Source organism: Osmia lignaria, chromosome 5, assembly GCF_051020975.1.
Source record: "Osmia lignaria lignaria isolate PbOS001 chromosome 5, iyOsmLign1, whole genome shotgun sequence".
Classification (NCBI taxonomy): Eukaryota; Metazoa; Arthropoda; class Insecta; order Hymenoptera; family Megachilidae; genus Osmia; species Osmia lignaria.
In genome coordinates, this window is record NC_135036.1 from 4907111 (window position 1) to 4934320 (window position 27210).

At 34.6% G+C, this 27210-nt stretch overlaps 1 protein-coding gene across 1 annotated transcript in view; it reads left to right on the plus strand.

Moving 5' to 3' along the window:
* The window catches only part of stet (stem cell tumor), a 502203-nt gene that overhangs the window by 317575 nt on the left and 157418 nt on the right, over positions 1-27210 (plus strand). The window contains exon 5 of the mRNA XM_034332224.2: positions 24590-24702. Within this exon, the coding sequence (XP_034188115.1) occupies positions 24590-24702 (113 nt within the window). The remainder of the gene's footprint in view (positions 1-24589; positions 24703-27210) is intronic.

Below are 27210 nucleotides of genomic sequence, written 5' to 3' on the forward strand. Positions count from 1 at the left end.
TAATCTATAAAAGTTCAAAAACTAGATGCGTGTTGTGTAACATTAGAATAATGTTTAACATATTTAAATAATATTTTCTGTTTGTTGATTGCACACTAAGAATTAGCGAGATATGAATATATGTGTGTACTTTCGGTTTAGAAATACATACCTCTTGTATTCGGCTTTCCGATCGTGTATTGACTCGAGGAAGGCTCACGAACGATTGAATGTACGGTCGCGCTTCGACACGGCTGTCGCCACACGCCGATAATTCGAGTGTTTATCCAAAGGGATTATCCTTTCCTCGAACGCGGTATCAATTCTGTTGGTTTGGCAACGGTCCCGAATAGACTTCGTCTTCCCGTGTACACTGAGTTGCGTTGATTTTGTCGCGGCGTGTGACTAACACAAATTCACGCCGGCAGTCGATTGGCTACAGTCCCTCCTTCGCGCGCCTCTAGCCGATCGGCTCACCGGTGTAAATATGTGGCAAGGCTGGTTCAGACACGGCTAGTAATTTAGTCGAGTGGCGAGTAGCTACTTACTACTAAACCGTTTAGCGCATAGAAAAATGTCCGGACTAGTACAGTTGAGCTTTGGAAATCGAGAGTACAAGATATATCGCTGTACAGCAGCCTAGTTAGTGGTGGGGGAAGCCTAGTTAGTGGTAGGAGAAGCCTGGTTAGTGGTGGGGAAGCTTAGTTAGTGGTGGGGGAATCCTAGTTAGTGGTGGGGGAAGTCTAGTTAGTGGTGGGGGAACCCTAGTTAGTAGTGAGGGGAGCCTAGTTAGTGATGGGGAAGCCTAGTTAGTGGTGGGGGAATCCTAGCTAGTGGTGGAGGATGCCTAATTAGTGGTGGGGAAGTCTAGTTAGTGGTGGGGGAAGCCTAGTTAGTGGTGGGGGAAGCCTAGTTAGTGATGGGGAAGCCTAGTTAGTGGTGAGGAAACCTAGTTACTGGTGGGGGAATCCTAGTTACTGGTGGGGGAAGTCTAGTTAGTGATGGGGAAGCCTAGTTAGTGGTGGGGGAAGCCTAGTTAGTGATGGGGAAATCTAGTTAGTGGTGGGGAAATCCTAGTTAGTGGTGGGGGAAGTCTAGTTAGCGATGGGGGAGCCTAGTTAGTGGTGGAGGAATCCTAGTTAGTGGTGGGGAAGCCTAGTTAGTGGTGGGGGAATCCTAATTAGTGGTAAGGGAAGTCTAGTTAGAGGTGGGGGAAGCCTAGTTAGTGGTGGGGAACCCTAGTTAGTAGTGGAGGAAGCCTAGTTAGAGGTGGGGGAAGCCTAGTTAGCGGTGGGGGAAGCCTGGTTAGTGGTGAGGGAAGCCTGGTTAGTGATGGGGGAAGCCTAGTTACTGGTGGGGTAAGCCTACTCGACCAGAAAAATCTAATGAAACGGATCTACTTGACTAAGCTACTCGACTAAACTGTAGTGTCCATACATAGCAAATTACTAAATTACTCGCCACTCGACTAAAGTACTAGCAGTGTCTGAACCAACCTTTAGAGTCACACGCTGCGACAGAATTAACGCAACTCACGATCAGTGTACGCACTTACCGTCATAGACCCAGCTCGTTTCTAAGCCCGATGTGACAAACTGTAACACTTTAGTCAACCGTCCGAACGTTTTTTGTCAGCTATGCTGCTGCTGCCGCAGTCGGAAACGGCCTCGGGTCGACACCTATGTCGACCCTAGCACGCGAGGGGCTTGATGGCCACAGACAACCCCAGGGTTTTCCACGCCGCTGGGCTACGCCGTTGGGAATTTGCACGTTTTTGTTTTTATCTTCAGCATAACAAATAAATGATAAAAATATTCGTGTCTTTAGCTATCCTCGAGCCACTTTCACAATCATTTACATAATTTACTTACAACTATTTCCGCAAGGAACCACAAATAAAATTAGAGTGCATCGCAAACAGAAAAATAATACACTGATTATAACATACCGTAATTCATAACTCATAACATAAATCTGCCACTATAAATCATATGAATGAATGAAAGTAAGTTATATTTCGCATCCATGCGATTATAAGTAATAAATTGTAGCGGAACAATTAACCATAGATTTTCAAACAATATTATGTTACAATAAATAAGTACAGTTGTTACTGGTTCTACATTTCTAATTCCACAATAACAGAAGTTAGGTAATAAAATAATTATTCTGTTTGATTTCGCGCGTAACACTTTTCAATTACATACTTATTTTAATATAGCAGTATCGCGATCAATGAAGTATTAATTGCTTGTAATTAATTAAAACGTATAGATATTTCGTGTCAATGTAATGCGATAATATAATCAAAATTACTAATTGATACTTATAACTGACACTGAATTCTCAATTGGAACGTTCACTAAGATTTAATCCCGTTAGTGCAATTAATTAATTAGTCATAACCTGTGTAACATCAATCAATTAATTCTACATTAACGGGAATCAGAATGATTGCAGCATTATCTTAATTAAACGATGTGTAATACTGTCCGAGTGATTTTCGTATTAATTTTATATACTATAATTTGACATTTAGAATTTGTATTATTATATGTTGAAGTTTTTGTTAAAAACAAGGTAATTAGTTTAAACTATTTTTTGAAAATGATTAGAAATTATTTTCTAAAAAGGCATAAGGGGATAAATATGTCATTTTGTAACATTTTTCAAAAATAAATATTTTTTTGTGTAATAACATTTATCAAGTAGCACTATGTTTATCTATGGTCCCTTAAGAAGAAACGATTTATATTTACATGCTATTAAATAGTTGAAAAATAACGTTCTGTATTTATCAGGATTAATTCGTATGGTATAAATTCTGTACTTTGACACAAAGCCAATTTCTGTAAGTATAAAATCTTCTTAACTCGATTAAATGCAAACTATTGTTTGTTATGTGCATTGTTAAGCATAAACTATCTGAATAGCGTCCTAGAATTATTATTAAGAGTTTAATGGACAATAGCAGCATTTATCAGTGAAAAACAGGGGAAGGATTATTAAGAGTTTATTAAACAATGGTTAGAATTTAGCACTGGAAAGCACGAGGAGGTTGTACCTGAAATCATGTATTATTAATTATAACAATGAAAGAACAGTAATTTAGAAAAATATCAAATGAATTAATAACATATGTACCGTTCATTTATTAATAATTAATAGGAAGAAAAAATAAGTAATTGCAGCTAGGAAGTGGAGAGGTTAAAAATGTCACTGGACACCCTATTAACCCTTTTTTTTCAATAAATACCAAAATGTTTTCGAAATTGTTGAAAAATATCGTTGACAATAAATAAAAATGAAGAAAATTAAATTTAATATTATCATTATACTAATTAATTTTGTTAATCCCTCGATTAAACAATTAGGGTTACGCTACTGAATTCTGATAATTTAACGTGTATCTACGGGGGTAAGTCAATAATTATCCGTAATGTAGTGTCTATGTTAGGTACACTGTCAAGTGCTCACGCATCAGCATTTGTGGTTTCCTATCACAGCTGCACTGCTTTGAACACGCTAGGTTAATTGTATTTTGTTTACCGTGACATTAACGATAGCTACTTCATTATACATTAATTATATAATTTTTATCCTTTACTGATACGTGTCATTATAAAAATTTGCGGTTTATGAAAGTTTTAAGAAAATTGAATACATAGAAGATCGTAGTTAAATTTCAGCTGGTACTAGAATAATTTGACGTCTCTTTATTTCATTTCATTTCATTCTTTTAAATGTCGCGAACATATTACAAGAAAAATTAAAAGATATACTTTCATGCCTTAAATTGTAATAGTTAGAAGAATAAAAAATTTATGCCTCCATATGAATCCACTTACTTCAAGTCTATTAAATATAATACATATGATTACCATAGGTTTTTTATCTAATGAAATAAAAATTTTATAACTACATTAAATTTTATATGTTTTAATATGGGTCCTCATAGGATGATATAAAATAGAATATTGGAACGCTTTTAAAAAGAAATGGATTGTTTCTAGCAGCCAAATGTTCTTTAATGGAGAATACAGTTGACTCTCATTATATTGCCATGTAATTAACTTGACTTTCACACAGTTTTTCAATCATATTACTCTCGCTCTACGAAAATGATACCTTGTCCTCTAAACGATCGCTTGGAAACTTGGAAAATTTTTCACTTCTACAGTATCATTTTTCATTCTACAAAATTTATTTAATTCTAGTGATTATTTTGATTGACCATTGTGTAACTCTAAAATCTACATAAAAATTATCTGAAATGGACTACCAAGTCGATATGCTTAGGGTGCGAAGGTTTAACTGATATAAAATAGAAATTCGTGAAAAGTACAAATACTTCCCCTAATAATCATTTCACAGTGCATAAACGATATGAAAGAATTAGGTATCACTTCTGTTTATTTCAAGCAGAAATGGTGATCTTTTGTGGCAAAAATTGAGAAGCTGAAAAAAATAGAAGAAAACGAAAGAACAGTAAAAATCGTGCGCTAAATTTCCCAGCGACGCGACGAGAAATTGGACACACACCGGTTGCAATTTGTATTGCAGTGAATTTAATTGAATTGATAATGGGATTACAATGTAACCGCATACAGCAGCAGGTTCGGAGAGGCCACCGTAATCATGGACCTCGTAACTCACATTGATTCATAGTGATACGAAATCTAGGCGACCAAATTGTAGTTACAAAATTTCACGAATTATACTGATTTCTTTGAGATTTTAATTCATCTTTTTCTTCTCTATTTTTATTTTTTTTTTTTTTTATTATCGACGTTAAGTTTGTAACGTAATACTTTTTATTTTGCATAGGAGTATTATACAATTTTTTATGGCATAACCTTAGCGTTCTTTTTGGAGGCCTCTAGGTTCTTTCGCGCGGACCTCAAAGAGTGACGATCGGGAAATATGCCCGCACTAATCAGGGCCACTCTCGCGCTTGATTTCGCGCGCGATGCTACAAATTAACTATTTTCTTCTCCTATATATATTATATTATAAGTACCTAATACGAAAAACACAAAATAATATTTGTTTTATCTAATGATAATAATTTGAAGTAGAGTAGTAAAAGATTAGATTAAGTTATATTTAAAAGAAATAAATATTACATTAGTACTTTGCTTTGGGCAGTTTAGGTAATTTATATATTTCCTAGGTGTGTAATGTATTCATTGAATTGTTTTACAGTTATCCACATTTTAGACAAAAAGGAACTACTAACTAATTTATCCAGCAATATCCTCTTTTAATTGATGTAATATTCTTTGTGAATAAGAATGAATCCCCACTTTTCCAATAGAATGGTTAATTATCTTGTAAGAAAGATTACTGCTCGTTCCCTTCTAGTTAAAAATTTCTTCCCTGGAGCCATTAAAGAATCTTAGTATGTACAAGGTTCTTGGTACATAAGGATGTTCCCTTACCATCCTTTCTATCTTACTTCCAGTTTACTTTCAATGTATTTTAATAAGCTTCCGAGAGGAAAAATATTACAAATTCTCACGAATGAAGAAATAATGATATCTTTCGCTGCTTCATCAGTTACGTCTTAACCGTTTTAGAGGATGTATAATTTAATTTTAAGTTTTACTTTTTTGTTACCTTCCTTCACAAAAAATGAGTGCAGTACAAAGGTAAAAATAATGTAAACTAAAACATACTTGGATAATTATTTTAGAAAATTTTTGAAACGTAACAGAAAACGATGTATAGGGTGAGTCAGTAAAAATGACCACCTGAAATAATTTGTTATTTAATTTTATAAAAACCTTTCAAAGATTATGAAAACTATTTAGTCTCTATAATATAGAAGTTGCTAAACTAATCTTCTTACAATACAATCAATTTTATTTCAAACATTCTTTTATATCATTAATAAGTAACTTATTGACTTTAAGTGGTCATTTTCACTGATCCACTATGTATATAATAAAATTCCAATAAAACAGAACGTAATAAATAATAAACCATTTCAACCATACTTGAGTGACATTTGAATTTCTAAAAAAGAACCATTACTTATCCATATTATTACGAATACTCTTAATTACATAATTAAATATATTCAAGATTTCTTTAAAATAAAAATACATGGTCGTGGGCAAGAATTAAAAACCATATAAAATTCACAAGAATAGAGTTTGGAGGACCTGATGCCAAGTCGCCAAGACATATAATGTATAATATATAGCCCATGTGGAAGTAGAGATGGTATATGACATCATGCATCCCTGTTTCAAGGGTGGGCGAGGTTGAGCTACTGCACAGGGCTACGAACTCTCAAAGGCGTCTTAACTTCCATTTTAATTTCTAAAAACGCGTAATAAAAAATGCATCATCTTCAAATTAGAAAATTTTTATATGTATATGCTATCATTCAGCAGTGGGTGGGATCTCATTTAGGGTGATAGAGAGGGGTGACAATTGGCCCTGCTTTCAAATATTCTAGTATCCAAGCTAAAGGAATACCTTTACTCTCTACGAGCTTTCCTTTATCTCTGAGAATTACTTTTCTTCATAAAAGAAACCACCAGGAATTACATATCCTCGAACGAGTAGGTTAGAAGCATCTGGTAATTTTGTCATCGACCGCAATATTACTGTGTTCTCGTTACCGCAAACTCGTAAATCGTATCCGTTGGAATGCTGCAATCTCTCTCCTTCTCACACACACATTCACATACATCCTCCTATTCCTCTTTTTACTTTTCATTCTTTCACCCTTTCGTCTTCCCCTTTTCTCCCTCTTTTTTCTCTGAAATCGATGAAATTAAATTTTCATCCGACCCCTTCCTCTCTATCCTCTCCTTTTTGTTCCCTCTCTCTATTTTTTTTTCCTCGTATTACCTACCCTCGTCGCTTCCCATCCTTTTCTCCATTGACCATGAATTTTATTGGTAACTCCCATTAACTCCTTTCATTATAGGTCCGTTTGTTTGAGTATCATATAAGGCCGTGAAATTTTATCATTTTACATTTATTTGTTAAATATCGTTCTTTATTGCTTAATGCGTAAAGAAAATATACACAATTTGAATGGTTTCGAAAATGGTGTATAATGGGAAAAAAGAATATTTTTTTAAACAATTAAATCTCACAATCAATTACTCGGTGCTTTATAAAATTACAGCTCATTCACTCATTGCGTAAAATATATACAATTATTTATTTTATAATTATTTCTATAACTGGTATTAAATAATGATACTAAAACATGTTCGAAATTTTACAAAAAGAGTTAATAGAATTACTGAAGTCTACCTGATACCACGTCACTACAGAAGACTCTGGTTATATTGCCACATATAAGGGTGGTAAATTTTTCAAGCTTCCAAGTTTTCATTTGGAGAAAAAAGAGGAAATAGAAGTGTATTATCTACGTACACCATAATAGTGGAAAAGCAACACTACTATGCTTGCAAATTTCTGTGAAGACCAAATTGCTCGTGCGACAGTATAACGAGAATCTACTGTATATCGTTATTCCAGAAGCATGATTGTACATTTTTATTGAAATGCATCATTGCTCTCAAGGATATCTAATTCTTCCAATATTCCAATATATCAATTTTCAATTTCAGGAGAAGAATGACATAATTTAGAAAGGAAAATCTGTACAGTAGATTCTCGTTATATTGCCAGCTAAGCGATTCGACCTTCACAGAGATTTTCCAACATACTAGTGCCACTCTTCTGTCATTCAAACTTTTATTTTCCTTTTCTCTGCGACGGGAAAATTTAAGGTTTCTCTGCGGCGATATAACGAAAGTCTACTGTACATACATTATAACAATATCCCTTTGTATCTAATACAACATAAAACGATTAAAATATGCTTAATATCATGAAACATTCGTTTCATCATTTAATTACAAGTGATTACAGATAATTAAATGAAATTAATTTGCAATGAAAATTGCATTTCATTAGTGAATGCTTAACAAAACGTATGTTATGTTTTAAAATCAATCTTGAAATCACTTTATAGCATTAAATTTAAGAGATGTATAATTATGTAAGAATCATACTGCATTACAGTTGTGTGATAGTAGGTGGATGCAAATACCACGATAGATAATGCATAAACGAAGGAAATTGTTTGTCGGCGAAGAAAATTGTAGTACGGCGAACAATGGTAAATGCACGCCCATTCTAGACCAGAAACGAAGGCAACCGTATCTTCTGTAAAGGAAGTGCTGTCACGTCTTCCTCTTACTTCCCTATTTTTCCCCTTTAATTACATCAGCAATTATAAAAGTAACGTGTTATTATCAGCTAGGAGTTTGGCACGTCAGTTCCGCTAACGAGCGAACGGACGTTGCTCCATCGTAAATCATTTCTCTTTCTTTGTCCGCTACGTGCGAAGATCGACCAGCAGACTATCCGAGAACAATACAAAACACACATATGTGCACACAGCTCATCTTGATAACAGAGCAAATGAAAATATTGGCTGAAAGAAACAATGAAAATCCATTAATTAAAAAAGAGAATGTAATATTTCTTCGGAAAGATATTTTCTTTTATTAGATAAACATAGTTCACACTGACCCCTGCATTCTTCGTATAATCTATGACCTCTGCATTTTTATGTTTTTTTCTGTAAACAAAGATATCGAAAATTATGAAATTAAATAAATATTGACGATTTTTCAAACTGCAATTAAGATAAAGGATAACAGTGTAGATCAGATCACTTAGAAATTTGGAAATTATGAAATTTTGGGAACCTGAAATTTTGGTAATCTAGAATTTTGGAATTTTAGAATTTTGAAAATCTAATATTTTTGGAGTTGGAATCTGGAATTTTGAGATTCTCGAATTTTAAATCCAGGGTCTCGGAATTATCAAATTTTGGAAATTTCAGATTGTTCACACACCCTAATGATATTTGTCTAACATGGTAGCAAAAATTTTCTACCCTTACAACTCCGTAACTGGCAAATATAATACTAATAATGCATGAAAGTTAACTCCCTGTCAGACTCCAGAATTGTATTAAATACAAGTTTAATTTTTTTAACTAAAAAATAATTAATTGTATGTTTCTTTACATTCTTAGTACCTACTCGGGTATAGATAATAAATAAACAATTTTGCATTTCAGAAACAAGATGCAAGACAGTTCTTTTAATAATAGACGGTTTTCAATTCTTTTTTCTCAAGTGAATTTTTTTATCACGATCCTTATACATATTGCCACTATTCAAAGAATTCTCATTTCCTATGAAAGCGATCGAAATTTCCGTGGAAACGTGTTCGAGAACTGTTAGATATTTCACAGATCCCTCGTCTTTTTCACTGAAACATTTTCAGAATTGCTCAGAAACCGTGCTCGCGACGGCGAGAAAGATGTGTTCGATCGCATTCTGCGGTCTCGAACGTAACGATGTTTCCTAGTAGCGTCTTGGCTCCTCCTGTTCCTCGAATCTCGCCCGTGACAAATCCCGATCTCGTTTCTCAACCACCTGTGGAAGGTAACGCTTTCCTCCGATATTTGCTCCCATTCAGATGATTTCTCCGAATATCGCTAAACCTCATTCACCTATTTAAGGAATACAGTAAGGCACAGAATTCTTTACTTAGTTAGGATATAACAAAATAAATGACATCTCGACATCTTTTCATTTGGAAACAAATAATTTATATTTTCATGTAATAAAATCATTAAAGAAAAACTCAAAAATTATATTTTGTAATTATGAAAAAGCGGCTTTTAACAATTCTATGTACATTTTCACGTTATAAAATTATTTGACAAATGAGATCTGCGTATAAACTTTCTATCTATTTTTTGCTTAAGGAGATTCGATACATCTCTTGAATGGCATGCGATGAGGGGTTTGTCTATGCTTATTCAGAAAAAGTTTCATAAAATACCAACCAGCAGAAAACAAGTATCATTTCGAAAATTGAAATTCATTTTACCAAAGTTACATGTGATTTTATTTGTTCTTCACTACTTTTATACCACAAAATTTTATGTGGAAAAGGCGAATATTTGGTCTTCTTTTCCTCGAAATGGGTACAATCAATCTTTGTGAAATTCTTTTTTTTGGAATTATTAAATTTAAAAAATTTCAAGGTGTAACTTTTTCCATTGTAATATCTAACCTCCTTAAAATTCCAAATGAAAAAAATTGCAATTCAAAACTAACAATAAGAGGATAGTGTGATGTTCTGAAGCGTATCTATTATCAATAGTTATATTCAAATAATAACTAATAAGGAAGAAAATATGTTACATAAAGTAATCATTAAGAATCTGTTTATGAGTATGTATTTAAGACAGCAATAATATATGTATCGTTGTTCTTTACAATAAACCACCACAACTTTCCTTGACTTTCATAGACCTCCATAATTTTCTTCGTGCATTCCTAATTTCATTGCTAATAAATTCTTTTTGTCTGCTGAAATATGGTCTATATATAATTACAGAAACAATAGGATATAATACTACAAGTAATAAATATCCCATGAAAATAATCCATAAAGAACCATGTATTTATAATTATAATATAGTTAATTGGCAATGAGAGCGACACAACCAAAGAAAGGAAACTTTAAAGAAGAAGCATTAAAAATACTAAATACAGGCCTCATTAATTATTATTATTACTATAGAAAATTAATATAATTATAAATATGCTATTTTATATGATGGAAAAAGGAAATCTAAAATTTGAAATTTTTTGAGTTGTATCATTGCCAAGCAGCGTCATATCTTTTTATATTAAAAACATTGTGATCCATATTTGAGCAAATGCAAGTAGAATATGAAAGTGAAACGCAAGGAGAGAAGGGAGAAAACCGTGGTCGAGCACAAGGATTCGAAACTATCCTAATCCTTCGTTAGTACCGGATTATGGTGGCTGAAACGTCGGTAAGCTTCAGGTAGTTCGGGTGTCAAGTTGCTATCAAGATTCTGTGTAATTGTCTCGATAAGTGTGTTTAATTGGCTCAGTGTCCTATTTGCTATGATCCATTTGTTAAGTTCAAGGTAAATACACCTAGTGTATCTGACTGATATTTTGAATATCAAATGATTCTCTAATTTGTGTTACGCTTCATAAAAATTATTTCCAATAAACAATCAGTAATAACAATTAATCTTTAACAGGAGAAAAATCAGCCTTTAATTGTAACAAAACGTGATAAAAACTGCCAATAATTTTTGTGTTGGAATTTTTATTCATATTGAACCATTGGAGGGCGGACCATGGAGAGTGCCCTGATTTTTATTTAATTTTGTGTTTCATACTGTATTCTTATTTTTTAAATTTGACGAAAAAATTAATTTTCTACGAAAAATAAAAAAAATTGTTGATGATATTGAAAATGTTCTAATTTTAAGATATTTCAAACAATTTTTAATTTTAATCAATTTTTCGTAAAATTTAATAAAGCAGTGTATGTATTTCCTGTATCGAATTGATGCAGTTGAAATAATGAATTATTCCTCGCACAGTTATAAAAGAAGCATATCCAGCTATTACCAAAAGGAAACCCCCAATACTCACGACGACTGCAGACGAAAAGAAACGTGAGGTCTGAGGCGTCTCGGAACGCTTATAACAGCGGAGCTTATTTTCGCGGCGGTACGTGTTCTCCACGAGTGGGTGAACACACGTAAGAACAGTTCCTAACGGTGCCGTTCCGACTCCAGCCACGCGTTGAAAAGAGACGTACGTGCTAGTATGTGTGCGCGGGCGTGTGTGAAAAAAGAAAAGGAAGAAGAAGGCGTCGTTAGAAGATAGAATCTCAAGTCGGTCGTAAGACGTAAACGAACCTTTACGCGATCTCTCAAGAGTTTCACTCTTCCTCCCCTCCACTCTTCCCTCTGTTTCTCGTTTTCTTTTCAACGGAACGAGCCACCTAATTACTTCACGTTAGAGCGGCAACTACCTGCCTCAAATTAATGAAACTACCTTGGCACCGATGAATTTCGCAGATGGTAGAAAAATAAGATCAAAAGGATTCAGCGACACCGCGGTTTGCAGGAATCTCCTGTTGTAATTGCAGTTACTGCATATTGCGTGGGAATTCGCAGAAACTTAACCATTGAATTTACTTAGATAGTTTGAGATTCGGTTGGAGGAATTGCAAACGGGTTAGATGAACTATTTCAACTATGTACTTGATTGTGGGAGATGTACACTAGCGATCAGATCAAACTTCCCTAGGGAAAATGGCAATATAGAGGAAATAGGAATTCCTAAGATCTTAATTTTGGTGATATTGATATTAAAAGTTATTTACATACAAAATAATAGGATTTTGAATTATTTGTTATTGTAAAATTTAGTATATAATTGAAAAGTACGAATAACAATGTAAATATTAATTCAAATTCCCGCCTAGACGCAAGTGGTGGGAGGCCATGTTATTTTCCTTGGGGAAGCCTAGGGGAAAAGGCAGGAACTACTGTTTTCCCTGGGGAAACCTAATTTGGTAGCGAGTGTATGTATACCGCAGTTCACCAGAGTCCATAACTGCGACGCGCAGGTTGGAAGATGGTGGGGGAACGCAGCGAGCTCTCCGCCAATCGCTTTCCACTTCGTTTGGAAGTATCGCCAATCAGGGCGAAGATGCGCACTGGAGAAGCGCAAAGAACGAAAACTGGTCTTTTCGCAGTTATGGACTCTGGTGAACTGCGGTATACATACACTACCATTCATAAGCATTTGGAGATTAGGTAAAGCTTCATTACTTACATTTTTTAAATGATTTGTGAATGGATTAATATTAATTAATGTTATTGATGCATAAAAGAACTGACATGAATTGCATGGTAAAATACAAATCCTCCTCATTGACGTAATTTGGATCTTCTTTTGGGATGGGTCAGGTTTCTTAGAAATTTTGAAATTTAAAAATTTTGTAAGTGTGGAGTTCTGTAATTTTGAAATATAAGAATTTTAGAATTTTGAAGTTTTTGAATTTAGAAACTCTGGAATTTTGAAATTCTAACATTTTTAAATTTTAGAATGGTAAAGATCCACATTTATTGGGAGGGGCCAGTCCAGAATTTTAGGGGGTCCAAGCTCCCCTGGGCCCTACCTATTACAGTTACACCAACGGTCATGCAAACGATCCAAAATATAAAATTTTAATTTTCTTTAAGAGATGTCGTCCATTTGGCAATTAAGTTCTCTTTACTCAAGCATCAACCACCCCTAAATGGTCAGCTTCGCATTAAGTAGAAAATCAGAGCAACCATTCGGAATGGGTCGATGGCAAATAATGGCCAGGGGGCAAGACCAGAAATTCCCGTAGCCCAATACACCATTCGAGCGTACATGTACACGCATGTTGATACACGTGGCATAGAAACACAAACGTTTGAACATAAACGAGCATGTCAACGGAAGTGTGTACGAGGAGGCATGTTCCGGCGAGGCGCGCGAGCGCGGTGTCTTTTCAAAGGGGCTCTCATTGGGGGTAACTCGCGTGCATAGATATGTAAACTAAGGCGGCTGTAAAGGTAACTGGAGAACGTGGACGTCCACGAAGGCGGAGCAAAAGGGGAGACGTTTTGGGGACGAAATTCGCAGAGGCGGGTATTGCTGTTATCTGATTTCTATGATTTGCTCGAGCTACCTACGTATGCTCGTGGAATACGTGGAGGAACCGGTAACGACGCTAGCGCCCACGTAGAACATAGTTAACGACCCTTTGTAACGACCGAGAACAGCCACACGGACACCTTGACGCACCGGATTCTGATTCGTGTTCTGACGCCACAGCCTCTTTCTCTTTGTCATTTCACCTATGCGTAACAGACTGGAGCACCCAACCGGACTCTACAGTTGCCAACTCGATGTACCGGCACGCCTTCAAACGGACATCACTATCCTTTTCGATCGGAATTATAACGTCAGATTTGTCTCGTCATCCCATTGAAAGTACTGGATCGGTTTGCTAACTTGTGTCTACGGAGAATTAAGCCGATTATGATGTTAGATAAATCTGATTAAATTTTGCTGTGACATAATAGTCGAAAAAATATTTGACGAATAAAAAAAAAGGGCAGCAATAACAGAACTTTATTCAATATTTTTTTATATAGTGAAAGGCCTTCTGCTAGTTGGGGGTTGGGGTACAGCCCCCTTTAGACTTCCCCTTAATCCGGCGTTGGTTCATGTGTAAAATGTTTCATAAAAATTATTCAAAATTCTACCAAACTAATCTATGAAAATATGTTAATTTTTTATATAACTTTTACATAAATAACTATTTCAGAAATAGGTTAATACAAGCCAACTTAACATTTAAAAGCACATTATCATTTTTAGAAATTCTGTATTCTTGTATGAAAGAATTTAAATAATAAAATTTCAAAGTCATCGAATTGTTGTTAATTTAGATATACAACAATGGAATAAATTTCTTAGTTAAGAAAAATTCCAAAAAGTAATTAAATTCCTTTCGTCCAGTACAATTTTTCAAAGTCATAAATGAATAAAATAAGAAAATTTGAAAATTTCCTTCAGTTTAAATGAATTTTCACTAGAAACCACAAGTGTACACAATTTAATCGATTATGTATTGCGTTGTATGCACACGTACGTCATTATCCCGAGCAAGCTAGTATTTCTAGCCAGCATTCAGTCACGTTGCTTGCGAAAATTGGAGAGTTTGCAATTAATATTCATTCGTAATTGTTAATTGAACAATGGATAACCAGTTGCGGGTAAGCTGCAACCTCGGAGCTCTGTGCCGCGGTCAACAAAGCCGCATATAACGTCGCTCGATCCCGTTGAGAGATTCAATCGCATTAAAATTACAATTAACGCCTCTAAACAACAGGTCGTATTACCTACGATCATTTTATTCCTATTATTCTTCAATAAATTCTTTATATATAGTCGATGAAACAATTAAATTCTTCTAAATAATGAAATAAAAAATTTAGAATTAATTTTATTGAAATGAATACGTTTTCTTTCATCTTATCGCAAACAAAATGAATAAAATTGTAGCATAAATATTTTAATTTATACTCTAATCCTATCTTTTGAAACTTGTAATTAGTCATAATTTAACGAAACTTCAAAAAAATGTCTAATCAGTGGATTAAAATCATTTTATTTCTGATAAAAATCAAGAAATTTCACTTTTGATCGATCAGGCAATTACTGATTATTTTTAACTTGTAAACTTATAATAAAAATCGCAAAATATTAATTTTGATTAATCAGGTAGGTATTAATTACTATCGTCGAAGAAAAACAGGAATTTGGCAACGGAATTTCATTAAATTTATTAGTTCCGTGAAAGAGGAATGTTAATCAAATTTTACGAGCTAAATCTGTCGTGAGTTGTTTATGCCAGTATAAACCAGTCCAATTATCGTGAAAGCTTTAAGCGCACCGTCTAGTGGATTACCTTTGCACGTGAGCGTACTCGTAGAGCAAGGTTCTCACGTCGATACGTTGGAATCTTGCCAAACTTAATTTCAAATCTAAAAATGATGTGTGCCTCCTTTGAGACCATAGCTCAAAAAGAAAGAACCAAATAGTTCTTGCTTTTACGTTCTGTTTGCTAAATAACCTTTATACTTTAACATAATTAGTTACACAGCAATTTATGAGTAAAATCAAAAATTAAGTTATGTAAACAGAAATCAAAATATCAAAAATATTATAAATTAATATACATTTGATTAATTTAAATATTGTACAGCATTCACACTTCTCTATATCTTACATATGTGATAATAATTTCTTAATTAAAAAAGCTATATAAATGATTGATATAATATAATTAATACTTTTAAACATCGTCAATACCTTAATTATCAATTTACTGAAAGTATTTCTGTAAAGAATAAAATGGCACCTTACTTTTATGTTTCGACAAATCTAACCTAACCTAAAAAGTTGTAGAAGTTAAGTTAGGTACAGGTACATTCACACATCGTGAATACCTCAATTCTGAATTTACTAAAAATATTTCTATAGAGAATAAAGTCACCTGACTTTTATGTTTTGGCAGACCTAACCTAACCTACCCTTCCACAACTTATGTCCATTGAAATTGTTGGTGAAGATATAATTGTATAAGAAATATACAACGTTGGCCTCAAATACGTACTACATCTTTCGATACCGACGTCAATACTTATATTATTCGAATTTCTTTTATTCATAATTTTGTAATAAATAATGGCCGCCGACTAAAACCTTTTGAAAGTTACTCAGGGTGATGACCTTAACAATATAAAAAATCATCGGCATCGGAGGGTGATACACCCATGATCAAATCAGACCTCCACAGGAAAAATAATGATGTCCCACGTTCATATTCTTCCCTGCAAGTATTCCCGAGGACAATGACAATATAGGAGGGAGGGTTCCATATATATAGGTCTATGAGCCCCCACCACTTACACGTAAACGTTTACGCGGGAAAATTTGAATTGATTTTTATTTATTATTCATATTTCTCAGTTATATACTAAATTTGATAATATTTAATAACTAAAAATCATATTATTTTGTTCCTAAATCCCTTCTAATATTAATACGGTCAAAATTAAGATTTTGAGAATTCCTGCTTCACCTATATCGCCAATTTTGCGTTTGTACCTTTTTCTAAGCACGTATTTACCAATATCATTTTAAGACTGTCGGTGTGAAAGTTCCTCTACCGTTTCACGAATTGAAACTCTTCTTCACCGTAGGGTCGTCAACACGATTAAACCATTCCACGGACCAATATTCTCCACGAGCAAATTTGCGCAGGTAACAGTTTTGCATTCCAAATCGTCGAGAGGGGAGTGCGACTTGCCGCGCAATGTAGGCCCGGCCTCGTGTAAACCCAGCATAATGAAATCCGTGCCATTAGGCCGGCCAATGGGGTAAATTCTCCTGTTCGGACAAACGTCGGTTTGCCGCTCGTCCGGTGGAAACCACTCCTACTCCTGCTCATTCCATTCGATTCGATTTGATACGAAATCGAATAGAGCCGTGCCTCTCGACAATGCTCGAGAAAATTCACTCTATGTTACCACGCGTATACGTGTTACTCTACCCTTCCAAGGCAACCAACGAGCACACCTGACTGGATCAACTGGACCTAGGGGAATTGCGTCTTTTCTTTCTACGCGCATGCGCATTCGCTTTGTCGAATGGCTACGGAGATTTATAGATCGACCGGGTCCTTTACTTTTCTTTATTTTTGAATCGAACCAAATGATAATTATCCCGAAGTGTTGGAACTTAATTGAAACTCGTGCCTTGACTTTTGAACAGGGTCGTGTTTACCCCTACACGAATAGACACGTGCGTAGAGCCCATTGTAAAGAAGGGCTTATATAGAGATTTTTATTATTACTCCATGAAATAAATAAATTTGATGGCTGAAATTTATAAATTTAATTTCTCATGGGTCAAAACCAGTAGATAAGGTAAAACGTTGAGCCAACTTTGGCAACTCGGGACCGGAACGTTTGGGCAACTTCAAATTAGGAACGTTAGCGAACGTCCAAGACGTGTAAACAAGATAAGAAATTCTATAAAAACTAAAGCCATGAAGAGGAGCGCGAATTAGTGGTCATCGAGAACTCATCATTGAATAATGAAATTGTAATTGTGAGGATCCAGTGGACGATCCTGGATTAAGAAATTAAATTTTTTTAAATCCAGGCAACGAGGTTTCGCCCGTATGCCTAAGAAGAGTCTTAATTTTCATTCGTATGCCTAAGATCTGAAAGGCTTTAGATACGATCCTGTTTTTTATCTACAGTAGACATTTATATTGAAGCTAGAATTTTTTGAAAATTTTGATTTTGTTTATTTACAGCAACGGAGAACATCTGTTCATCGAGATCTACAGATAGTGAAAAAATCGATGATAAATCAGGCGTATGCAGCAAGTAGTAAAGCAGATATAGACATTCGCTTGCCATTCGAAATTAGAGTATATTTTTGAATGTTAGTAAATAACGATATTTAATGTCATGGTACTAAATGATTTTTATTGCTGTGAAAATTAAAACCTATTCGTGAATTTTCATATTTTTTCTACCTAATGACAAATTAAATAGCTGCAGTATTTTGGCTATACAAAGATAGCATAATCAATTGTCTTTTAATTGAAGACCAAAATGCATGAATGAACGAAATATAAACTATCTCAAAAGTATAAAATAAATTAAAATTTTTATAAAATTTTAAGTACTTCTAATGGATTGTTTAACGAGTTTGGAAATCGGTTGATTGATCTGAGGAAAGAAGTCTGATTATCGGTAAATTCTCACAGGACAACAAATTGAAAGAGAGAGAGAAATATACATATATCTAAAATAATACTAAAAATAAAGGAGATTTTTGTTTCTTTAAAATTTCTATAATTAAATACATCTTTGAAACCACTATTCAAACTTTCTCACTAAATTATTTAAATTATATTCTCTATAATAAAATTTTAATTCAAAGCAATTTGGTTAATAAGTATTTTATCACCTCCAGTGATCGTTTGTCTCAAAGAAAAAAAAACAACCACATGGTGTGGAGACGTCCAATAAAAGAACAATAACCATTGCTGCTTTTAGCAAACGACACAATGTAATAAACGTCAAACCTCTGGTGTGTGTTAAATGTCAAATATATCCACCTTGAAGGTATTATAAGAGTGATATAACAGCGAAAAAGTGAAAAAGAAAGTGAAGAATGGGAAGGTTGCTCCCTACTCCCTAATAGCTTGTCACATATGACACTGTGCCCACTGGGCAACGGTAACCGTCCACTACCTACAAAATGCCAGTTGTGCAGGCATGGTGTATAAAAAGTAATGATCATCACATTTAACATTATTATTCCATGTGGCAACTGTTCTTAACCATTCTTTCTTTATTAGCACTGCGATGGTAACCTGCATCCAAAGTACATATACAGGGTGTTTAAAAAATAGGTACACAAAACTGTATATTTCCCCTGTCAAAAGAAATTTAGTAAGCAATTTCGTAATTCAAAGATTCTGAGGTGAAGAATCAATATTTTTTCATGATTCTTTTTCTAAAATATTCTTCATACAATTGCCCAGAACTCTACAGAGCTCGATTTTGCAATCTGGCTCAGAACATTATAAAAAATACATTTTAGAAAAGAAAGTTTTTTACAATTTTTCCCAAAAAGCACTCTGTACGTCGCATCGGTACGTCGTAATAAAATTACGACTTAATGCTCGATAATTCCCTGTTTGAAACGCCTTATACTCATACGTATTACTTATGAGTCACAGAAACAAAAGAACTGTGAAGAGGGCACGTATGCCATTAATGCTCGATAATTCCTCATTTCTTAGAAGAGCCCGAAAATCGGGGAATTATTAAGTACCAACTTTATAAACAATTAACCGAGTAGGCTCAGTATTGTCGCAAAAAATCCCGAGTGAAAACATGGAGGGAATCATAAAGAAAAAAGGAAGAACTTTCTTCTTTTCTGTTTTGCATCTTGTATTCCCTTCGAATTTTCGCTGTTTTGCCCAAACGTACGATGTTCAACAGCAGCGCGTTTATCAACGTGTCTCGCTTCGTTGTTCGATCGATTGTGTTTATAGAACTGCCATTACATTGCAGTGCGCGCAAGAGCACAAAGTTAACGTAGGGTGGAGGCGCAACGAGGGAATTCACTGCCGGACAATCGAGCAGTCCGATGATCGTGCCCTAATCGAATTAAACTGGCCGGCTGTACTCGTGTTTACGACGGGCTGACTCGTCGGTTTGGATTTACTACGTTCGCGCGATAATAGCGCACTCTGCACCTATTGTCCGACCCTCGACGAAAGGCGTCGGTCCGCGCGTTTCCCATCGATCTTTGTTACCGTTCGATAGAAACCGCAACGGTTCGACGTCCCACGGAGTCATTTGCCGCGAGCAATCTCCAGTTGCGTTACTTAGAATCTCCAGAAACATTGATTAACCAATCACCCGACGATTACATCCGTGATCTTCAACGAACTTGCCATTGTTCATGCGACATCGACGTTCTTATACGTCTTCCCAAGTTACGTTGTAAGTTACTATCAATCTCAGTGGCTTGATTTGTCTGAAAATCTTATATTCTAACGCTATATAGTAAAGAAGTCTTCAAATAGTAAAAACTTGTGAAATGACACTAGTTCCTCGAGCAACACGGAAAAGTAATTCACGTTTTCTGGTCACAATTCTGAGAGAAACGTATAATAATTATGATATTCATACTCGGGAGAAGTATATCCACCGACGTACAGAGCGCTTTTTGGGAAAAATTGTAAAAAATTTTCTGCTCTAAAACGTAGTTTTTATAAAGATTTGAAGCAGATTGTGAAATTTGGCTCTGTAAAGTTCTGGATAACTGTACGAAGAATACTTTAGGAAAAGAATCATGAGAATATATTGATTCTTCGCCTCAGAATCTTTGAATTACGAAATTGCTGTATTTGAATCCATGCCTACATCGCTGCGTGCAGAGGCAAGAACCGTCCGCAGTTTCTTCATTTCCCCACATAAGGTCCTCAAGATCACTTCTATACTCTTTATAGCACCACAACAATATAATTCCTATAATCAATTTACAGGAAAAATCAATGAAACTGATTTGATGTAACCAAAATCAAATTGTATCAATTTCTATTTTATATTCATGTAGGATACCGACGGAAAATTATGGGCGTTTCGTCTCGGGAACCGTCCACTATAACTCGTCAGTGGGGCTGACGTGGACGGTCCCTGCCCCAGACGCCTGGGTTCTATATTCACAGATCTTCTATAATAGAGCGCTTGCGAGAAAGTACTCGCGCGTCACCTTGCGGCCATCACGGGAAAGAGGGACCCAGGCGCCCGCGCTGGGGCGCCATGCTCCTGCTTATAACCCCCATAATCCACATTCATTTATATTCATAAATTCAGGGTCTTAATACCATAGAGGTGACAGGACATTTTTACTATTATTGTCCGGTGTTATCGTGCGCACCGCTCGTGTAACTTCGAAGCCCGAGATAACCGTAAACAAGAAATTTAATTTCATGGTAGAATCCACAAGTCGTCGACAAAAAGTGAGCACGAGATTTCGAGTGACGTGGCCTAAAGTCAGATTCTTCTAAATATCCTGGATACGTTGCGGCAGAACGATAAACATGTAGCAAACGATCGAGATTAATAGAACAAGCCCTTGGGCTCCTTCTGCGATGCTATCGATCCTGGCCACGACGACGAGACACACGAAGCGACTCCCCTGGGATCGTAAATTCACGTAGAAGATTTACTTACTTAGCCGGACACTGGCCGGCAACGAATCTTCGCTGCTTCATTGCCAGTAAAACCTTCGTAGGTAGGATATGCTTAAGGAATACAGTAGGCTCTCGTTATATTGCCACATTAGCGATTCGACGTACGCATGAATTTTAAAGAATACTAATGCCACCCTTCCACCACCATAGTCTGTGAATATGATACGTTTCTATCTCCTCTCCCCTTTTCAAACCAGAGTTTAGAAGCTTGACAAATTTTCCGCTCCTACAGCAACGCTAGCGGCAATATAACGAGAGACTACTATATGTAAAGTTAAACGCTACGCGTTCTTGTCTTTCATTAACCAGAGTACTATACTGGCATTGTGCGTGCACCTGTCCTCTCGTTTCCGTGATAATTACACGAATGAGTTACAAACAGACTAGTAGAATCATTAAATTAAAGGAGTTCAAAGACGAATGTGTTTATATTGTTAGCTTTTGATGGACGCGTGTGTAATAACAATATTTCAATGCTTTTGAAAATTTGTAAAATATAATACTGCTAGAAAAATTAAATTAAATTAACTTTTATGGTACTATTGTAATTAACACTGGAATCAATTAATCAAATTAATTCAATAACAATCAAAGTCACAAAAATATTTTAGTTTTATAAGGTGATTATCATTTTGTAGAATTTTACTAGTTGTTAGAAAAGACAGAATTGATTTATTTTAGTTATAAATAAATAGTGATTTACAGAAAAATTAATTAACAAAGGGTAAAGTGATATAAAAATGTTCAATAATCATTAAGAGATATTTTGATCAGTATTAATAAATATTATAATATTACAATATTGTAATAAATACTATTGTGAAATTTTGTTAATATAGTGCTATTGTTATTTATTAAATTATTTATAGATTTGAGTAATACGATGTTATTCCTTAGCATACTATAAAAATGTATGCTCTTTGTAAATGTTCATTCGCGATCGCGAGGATGTGTAACTAACAATTGTCTGATGGAACGGGATAACAATCCTCTTATGAAATGTGTGTATGTAAACAAGTGGGGACGGGTAATCATGTCACGCAAATGCACCAGAAACGGGAAAGTTTCTTGTTCCATGCAAAACAGAGGATTGTTTGTGATGTTGACAATATTAATTTTGTGACCTGTATTCATTAGAACCTGTTTTTTAACGTGTTGTATATAGGTAATTCCATTTTTCAGAAAAATAATTTTCCGCATTTTATCAGAAATTTGAATGATTAGAAAAGAAACATAAAATTTTGCATTCAATTTCATATCAGTATACATATAAAGTAGACTCTTGTTATATTGCCGCGGACGGCGCTGTATTGACCATCATTTGAAGGGGGGTAAGAAAGATAGAAGTGTAGAAGTAAGTTAAGATATATGCTTGAAAATTTGTGCAGAGATAAAATGGCTCACATGGCGATATAACGAGAGCCTACTGTAATAACAATTCGCAAAAAATTAATTTAAGTAAAGAATCTGTAAAAAAAAAATATATGTGATGTACTGCATGAAATACGAGTGGAATACGAATAGAAACTCGAGGGTAACGATAAATTTAAGTTTCTTCGTTGGCTAGAAATCCTTTCTCGAGTTAATCGGCCACGGCGTACACCATTCGTGCTACCCTTCCTTATGACCACCTCCTTTTGGCAATCAAATGAGCAAGAAACACTGCGGGCTTCCGGCAGCTGGTTGTTCATGGACAGAACTTGCTCCATCGTGCTTTGTCTCGATGTTCACCCACACACTTCAATCGCTTTGGAAAATTCCACGAAATTTTGGTATTTATATTTACAAAAGAATAAATAATTATTTTTAAATAAAATTTAAAAACAGCAACTAAAATGAATCATTTTATTAAAATATTTTAAAAAAGAACATACAATTCCATGCAAAACAATTGTTTATGCAGAATGATTTTAAAAACTGATCTACATAAAGGTAACGTGTAGTTGCATTATAAAAAGCGTGCATTTTCATATTTTAGGTGCATCGTTGCACTTATAAAGAAAAATCCAACTTTTTTCTATTTCCAGCTATTTTAAGAATAATGCTCATTTGCGTGGGATACCTTTAAGATTTTTAATTGTTTGCAACACTTTTTTAAACAATATTTTATCTTTTTCAATATATTCAAACTTGAAAAATATCAGAGATACTGGGCAGATAAGAAACTATTACTCAACTTGATATACCTAAATATTTAAATAATTCCTTTTTTAACAGAGTTGGCGCTATAATCAGAAAGAAAGCATATCTTTACTTAAATAACTCGAGCCAATAACGAGCTCGTTAATCTTTGAACCTTATACTCGAAATAAGCTGTCGCCTAGAACAGTAAATGGAATAACAAGAGTTTCCCAGATCGATGGATAGTAATGTAACTAAATCTTACGTCACTGTCTATACACTTTCCTCTGTCTACATTGGTACAAACTGCACGCGAAAGACGGTATATACTCGGGTTCGTGAATGTTTGTCCGTATCCTTATGGTACAGAGCAGCTCTATGTACAGGACTTAGCTCAAGGAGTTTGCTAGCGTTCCTGCTTGCATTTGCCTAACCGCGTTAACGGATCCTGATCCAAATATCAGACACCGCAGCTAAAAGAACACTGAACCGGGCTCCCTCGAGCAGGTCGTGCCAAGAACTGCAAATACCTTTTGTGCCCTTCAATTTGTTCCACTAAACGAAGCTATTCGAAAATTTTCATATAAATATTGTACGTGGCACTTTCTTGAAATTTCATTTTCAAAATATTAAAATTCTATTTCTTCTTCAATTAAAATTCTTAATTTTATTTTGTTGCCACATACCTCTATTTGAGTAATAGAGTCCATCTGACTCCATGGCACGAATATGATTGCCCTATAGATAGGAGGTAGGTCCAAAAACATTTTTTCTCATACCTTATTAGCACCATGACAGTATTTTATCTACTTTTTTCATTTTTGTTTATTTCTAGTATTAATTAATAACTAGTATTTTAGATTCTTTATATGGATGTCAGCTGACTTATCTAATTTCCCCCTCCGCCTCAGTTGCACTACTGACCTGAGTTACTAAAATTTACAATCCTTTCAGTTTTTTCTGAAATAGCCCCACATGCTATTTTCAATATGCTGGAAATAAACGTGACTCGTTGAGCTTGCAAAATATTAATTATAATAAATAACGTATACTTAATTTTTTAAATAACTACATAGAAATTTCAAATTGCGCAGAAGAGGATACAAATATATTTTTTACCCTAAAGTAGAGGGTAGTATAGAGGAAAATTTTTAGCATGACATTATCGTAATTTGATTTTTTATTTCAATTGCAGATGAGCGGAAAACGAACTAGAAGCTTCAAATGCGCGGTTCACCATCGTGACCGTGAGGTGTGCTCGGAAAACGATTTTCATCTACTCGTACACGAGCCTCCTCTATTCCGCAGGTATGTTTTGCTACAATTTCATTTACCTTCATATATGTATTTTTATTCTTCATAAAATTTTTAATTTTTAAAAACGGAAGCAAACAACTTGACTTTAAACACAAAAATAAATCATTAAAAAAAACATTCATTAGTTATTCATTAGAAATTTATTATACGCTCATAATTTAATTTGCAACAAATGCTGCGCAGTAGTTACAAACGTAGTGAAAGAGGTTACTATCCATTAGCGAAAATTTATAGTAATTTTTGTGAAAAGTTCATTAAAATTAATTTTTTTTTAAATGTACAAAGAGTGTGGGTGAACACAACATTTTCATGTGCCAAAAATCTTATCGTAGGATCCTTACGTAAGAGCTTAAAAAAAAAGTAAGGAAAACTTTTAATCCTTTCTAAATTTTTAATTTATTTTGTAATTTTTAAGTAAGAAAGGGAGTTATTAATTTGTGACGGCAATTTAAGGCAATAGTACGCCGATCGACGTACAGAGTGCTTTTTGGGAAAAATAATAAAACAAATCCTTTTTTTTTCTTCATATTTTTAAAATGGTTTTAGAAGCCAAATTGCAAAATCGGACTTTGTACGTCGTTGTACAATTATCCAAAGAATATTTTAGAAAAAGAATCATGAGAAAATATTGCTTCCTCGCCTCAAAATCTTTGAACTACGAAATCGCTAAAGGTCCTTTTTATGCCAACATGACTGCCTGACTCCCGCTCTGTCCTTGTCTTTCTATGCAGGCGAGACAAGGAGCGTCCGGAGTTTCTCAGTTTTCCCGCATGAGGCCACCAAGATCAATTCGGACTTGGGCCATCATTCCTGTTATCTTAAAGTTATACGACTGACGATGAGAGGTTTAACTAGAATAGAACCAGTAGTAATCTTCTATAATCTGTAAGATAATTCTACTACTCTAGGATGACAATTACCCTTGTTGACAAGGAGCACTATATTATATAATTTACGCTGAATGCAACGGCAGCATTACGATCGATTACTTCGTACTTAATTTATAATACGGATTATCACCTTGAAAGATAATTTTAATCGCAAAGAATTCCATAAATTATTTTATTTTCTTAAAAAGACTGCAATGTTTATTAAATTATAGTGCAAAGATTATTATCACCCCTGTAACTGTCACAGCCCAAATTATAATTTCATTTTGTATTTTACATTATTTTCATTTCCTAAATTTTACAAAAATTATTTTTCAAATATATAAAGCCTTTTTGTTTAAAAATTATATATTTAACTTTGGGTTAATATCCTTGTTTGGGTCACGATTGACCCAAGTTCCACTGTTCAAGGGTTAATAAGAAAAATACTTATCGATAAATTTTTCATTTATTTACCTTCACTCGTAAGTAACATACTAATTCTTAACGAAATATTCGACGAGATAAAAAGTTGACAGTCAATGAAAGCAGAAAAGGTAAAGAGCACGCGGTATTATGATGTTAAGGATAAAGTTATCTGTCGACGATGCTGGCGAATGAAAATGGTAAAAAGGATACCGGAGGAAAAGTAGAAAAGTAGGTGAAACGATGGAAACGCACAAAAGAAAAGGTTCATTTTATTATTCCGCTGAAATATTCGACGACACTGACGACGAGGACCTTCTTACTGTATTTCTGTTCTGCATTTTATGCTTCGCATCGTTACCCATGCGAGGGAACCCCGAGAAAGTTCCGACGTACGACACGTGAAACACCAACGTCTTTCTGCTTCCTATTCGTCGTTCATACGGCTCTTCTTTTTCGTCCTCTTTTCCTAACCTCTTTCGTTCTACTCGTCACAGCAAGCAAATGTGTTTCCAGTCATTGCTTATAGAGATACGATTTCCTAGTCGGTCGAAAATTTCTCCACGGTTAGTCGCTGTTGCGAATTCCTTCGCTCAACATTCTCTCGAGTTTTACATTTGAAAAGAATTTTAGAAAGGAACAATTTGCACACGGGAGAAAAGACACTGTAAGGGTTTTAATAATTTTAAAATTTCAACATCAGATTAAGATTCCTGGGACACCTTTCAGGATTAATACAATAATTAATTAAATTTTGAAATTGATTTCATAATTTTAAAGAAAATTAAATAACACTTAACAGTGAAATAAAGAAGTAATAATAAAAAATAATTTCATTTAATATTTCTTGATATAGTAAATGGAAGCTTAGATCTTCTCTTACATCTGATTTATTTATGCAATAAAACAACAGATCCCAAGAGATGTTTTCAGAAATAACAGCTATTAAATAATTTTATTATTTACTTTATTTACTTGTGTAACTGTTTATATACAGTTGTGTAATGTTACACGCCTAGATTGCTTCATTCCAACAATTAAGCCCGTAAATCTATAGATAAAATAGTGACTTCTGACACGAATATTACACCCGGGAATGCCGCCGCAGGACATACTTAATCACTACATGGGATTAACAGGACACAAGAAAACGGTTTATTAACAACAATACAACGCGTATCAGAATTCTAAACAATACAGATAT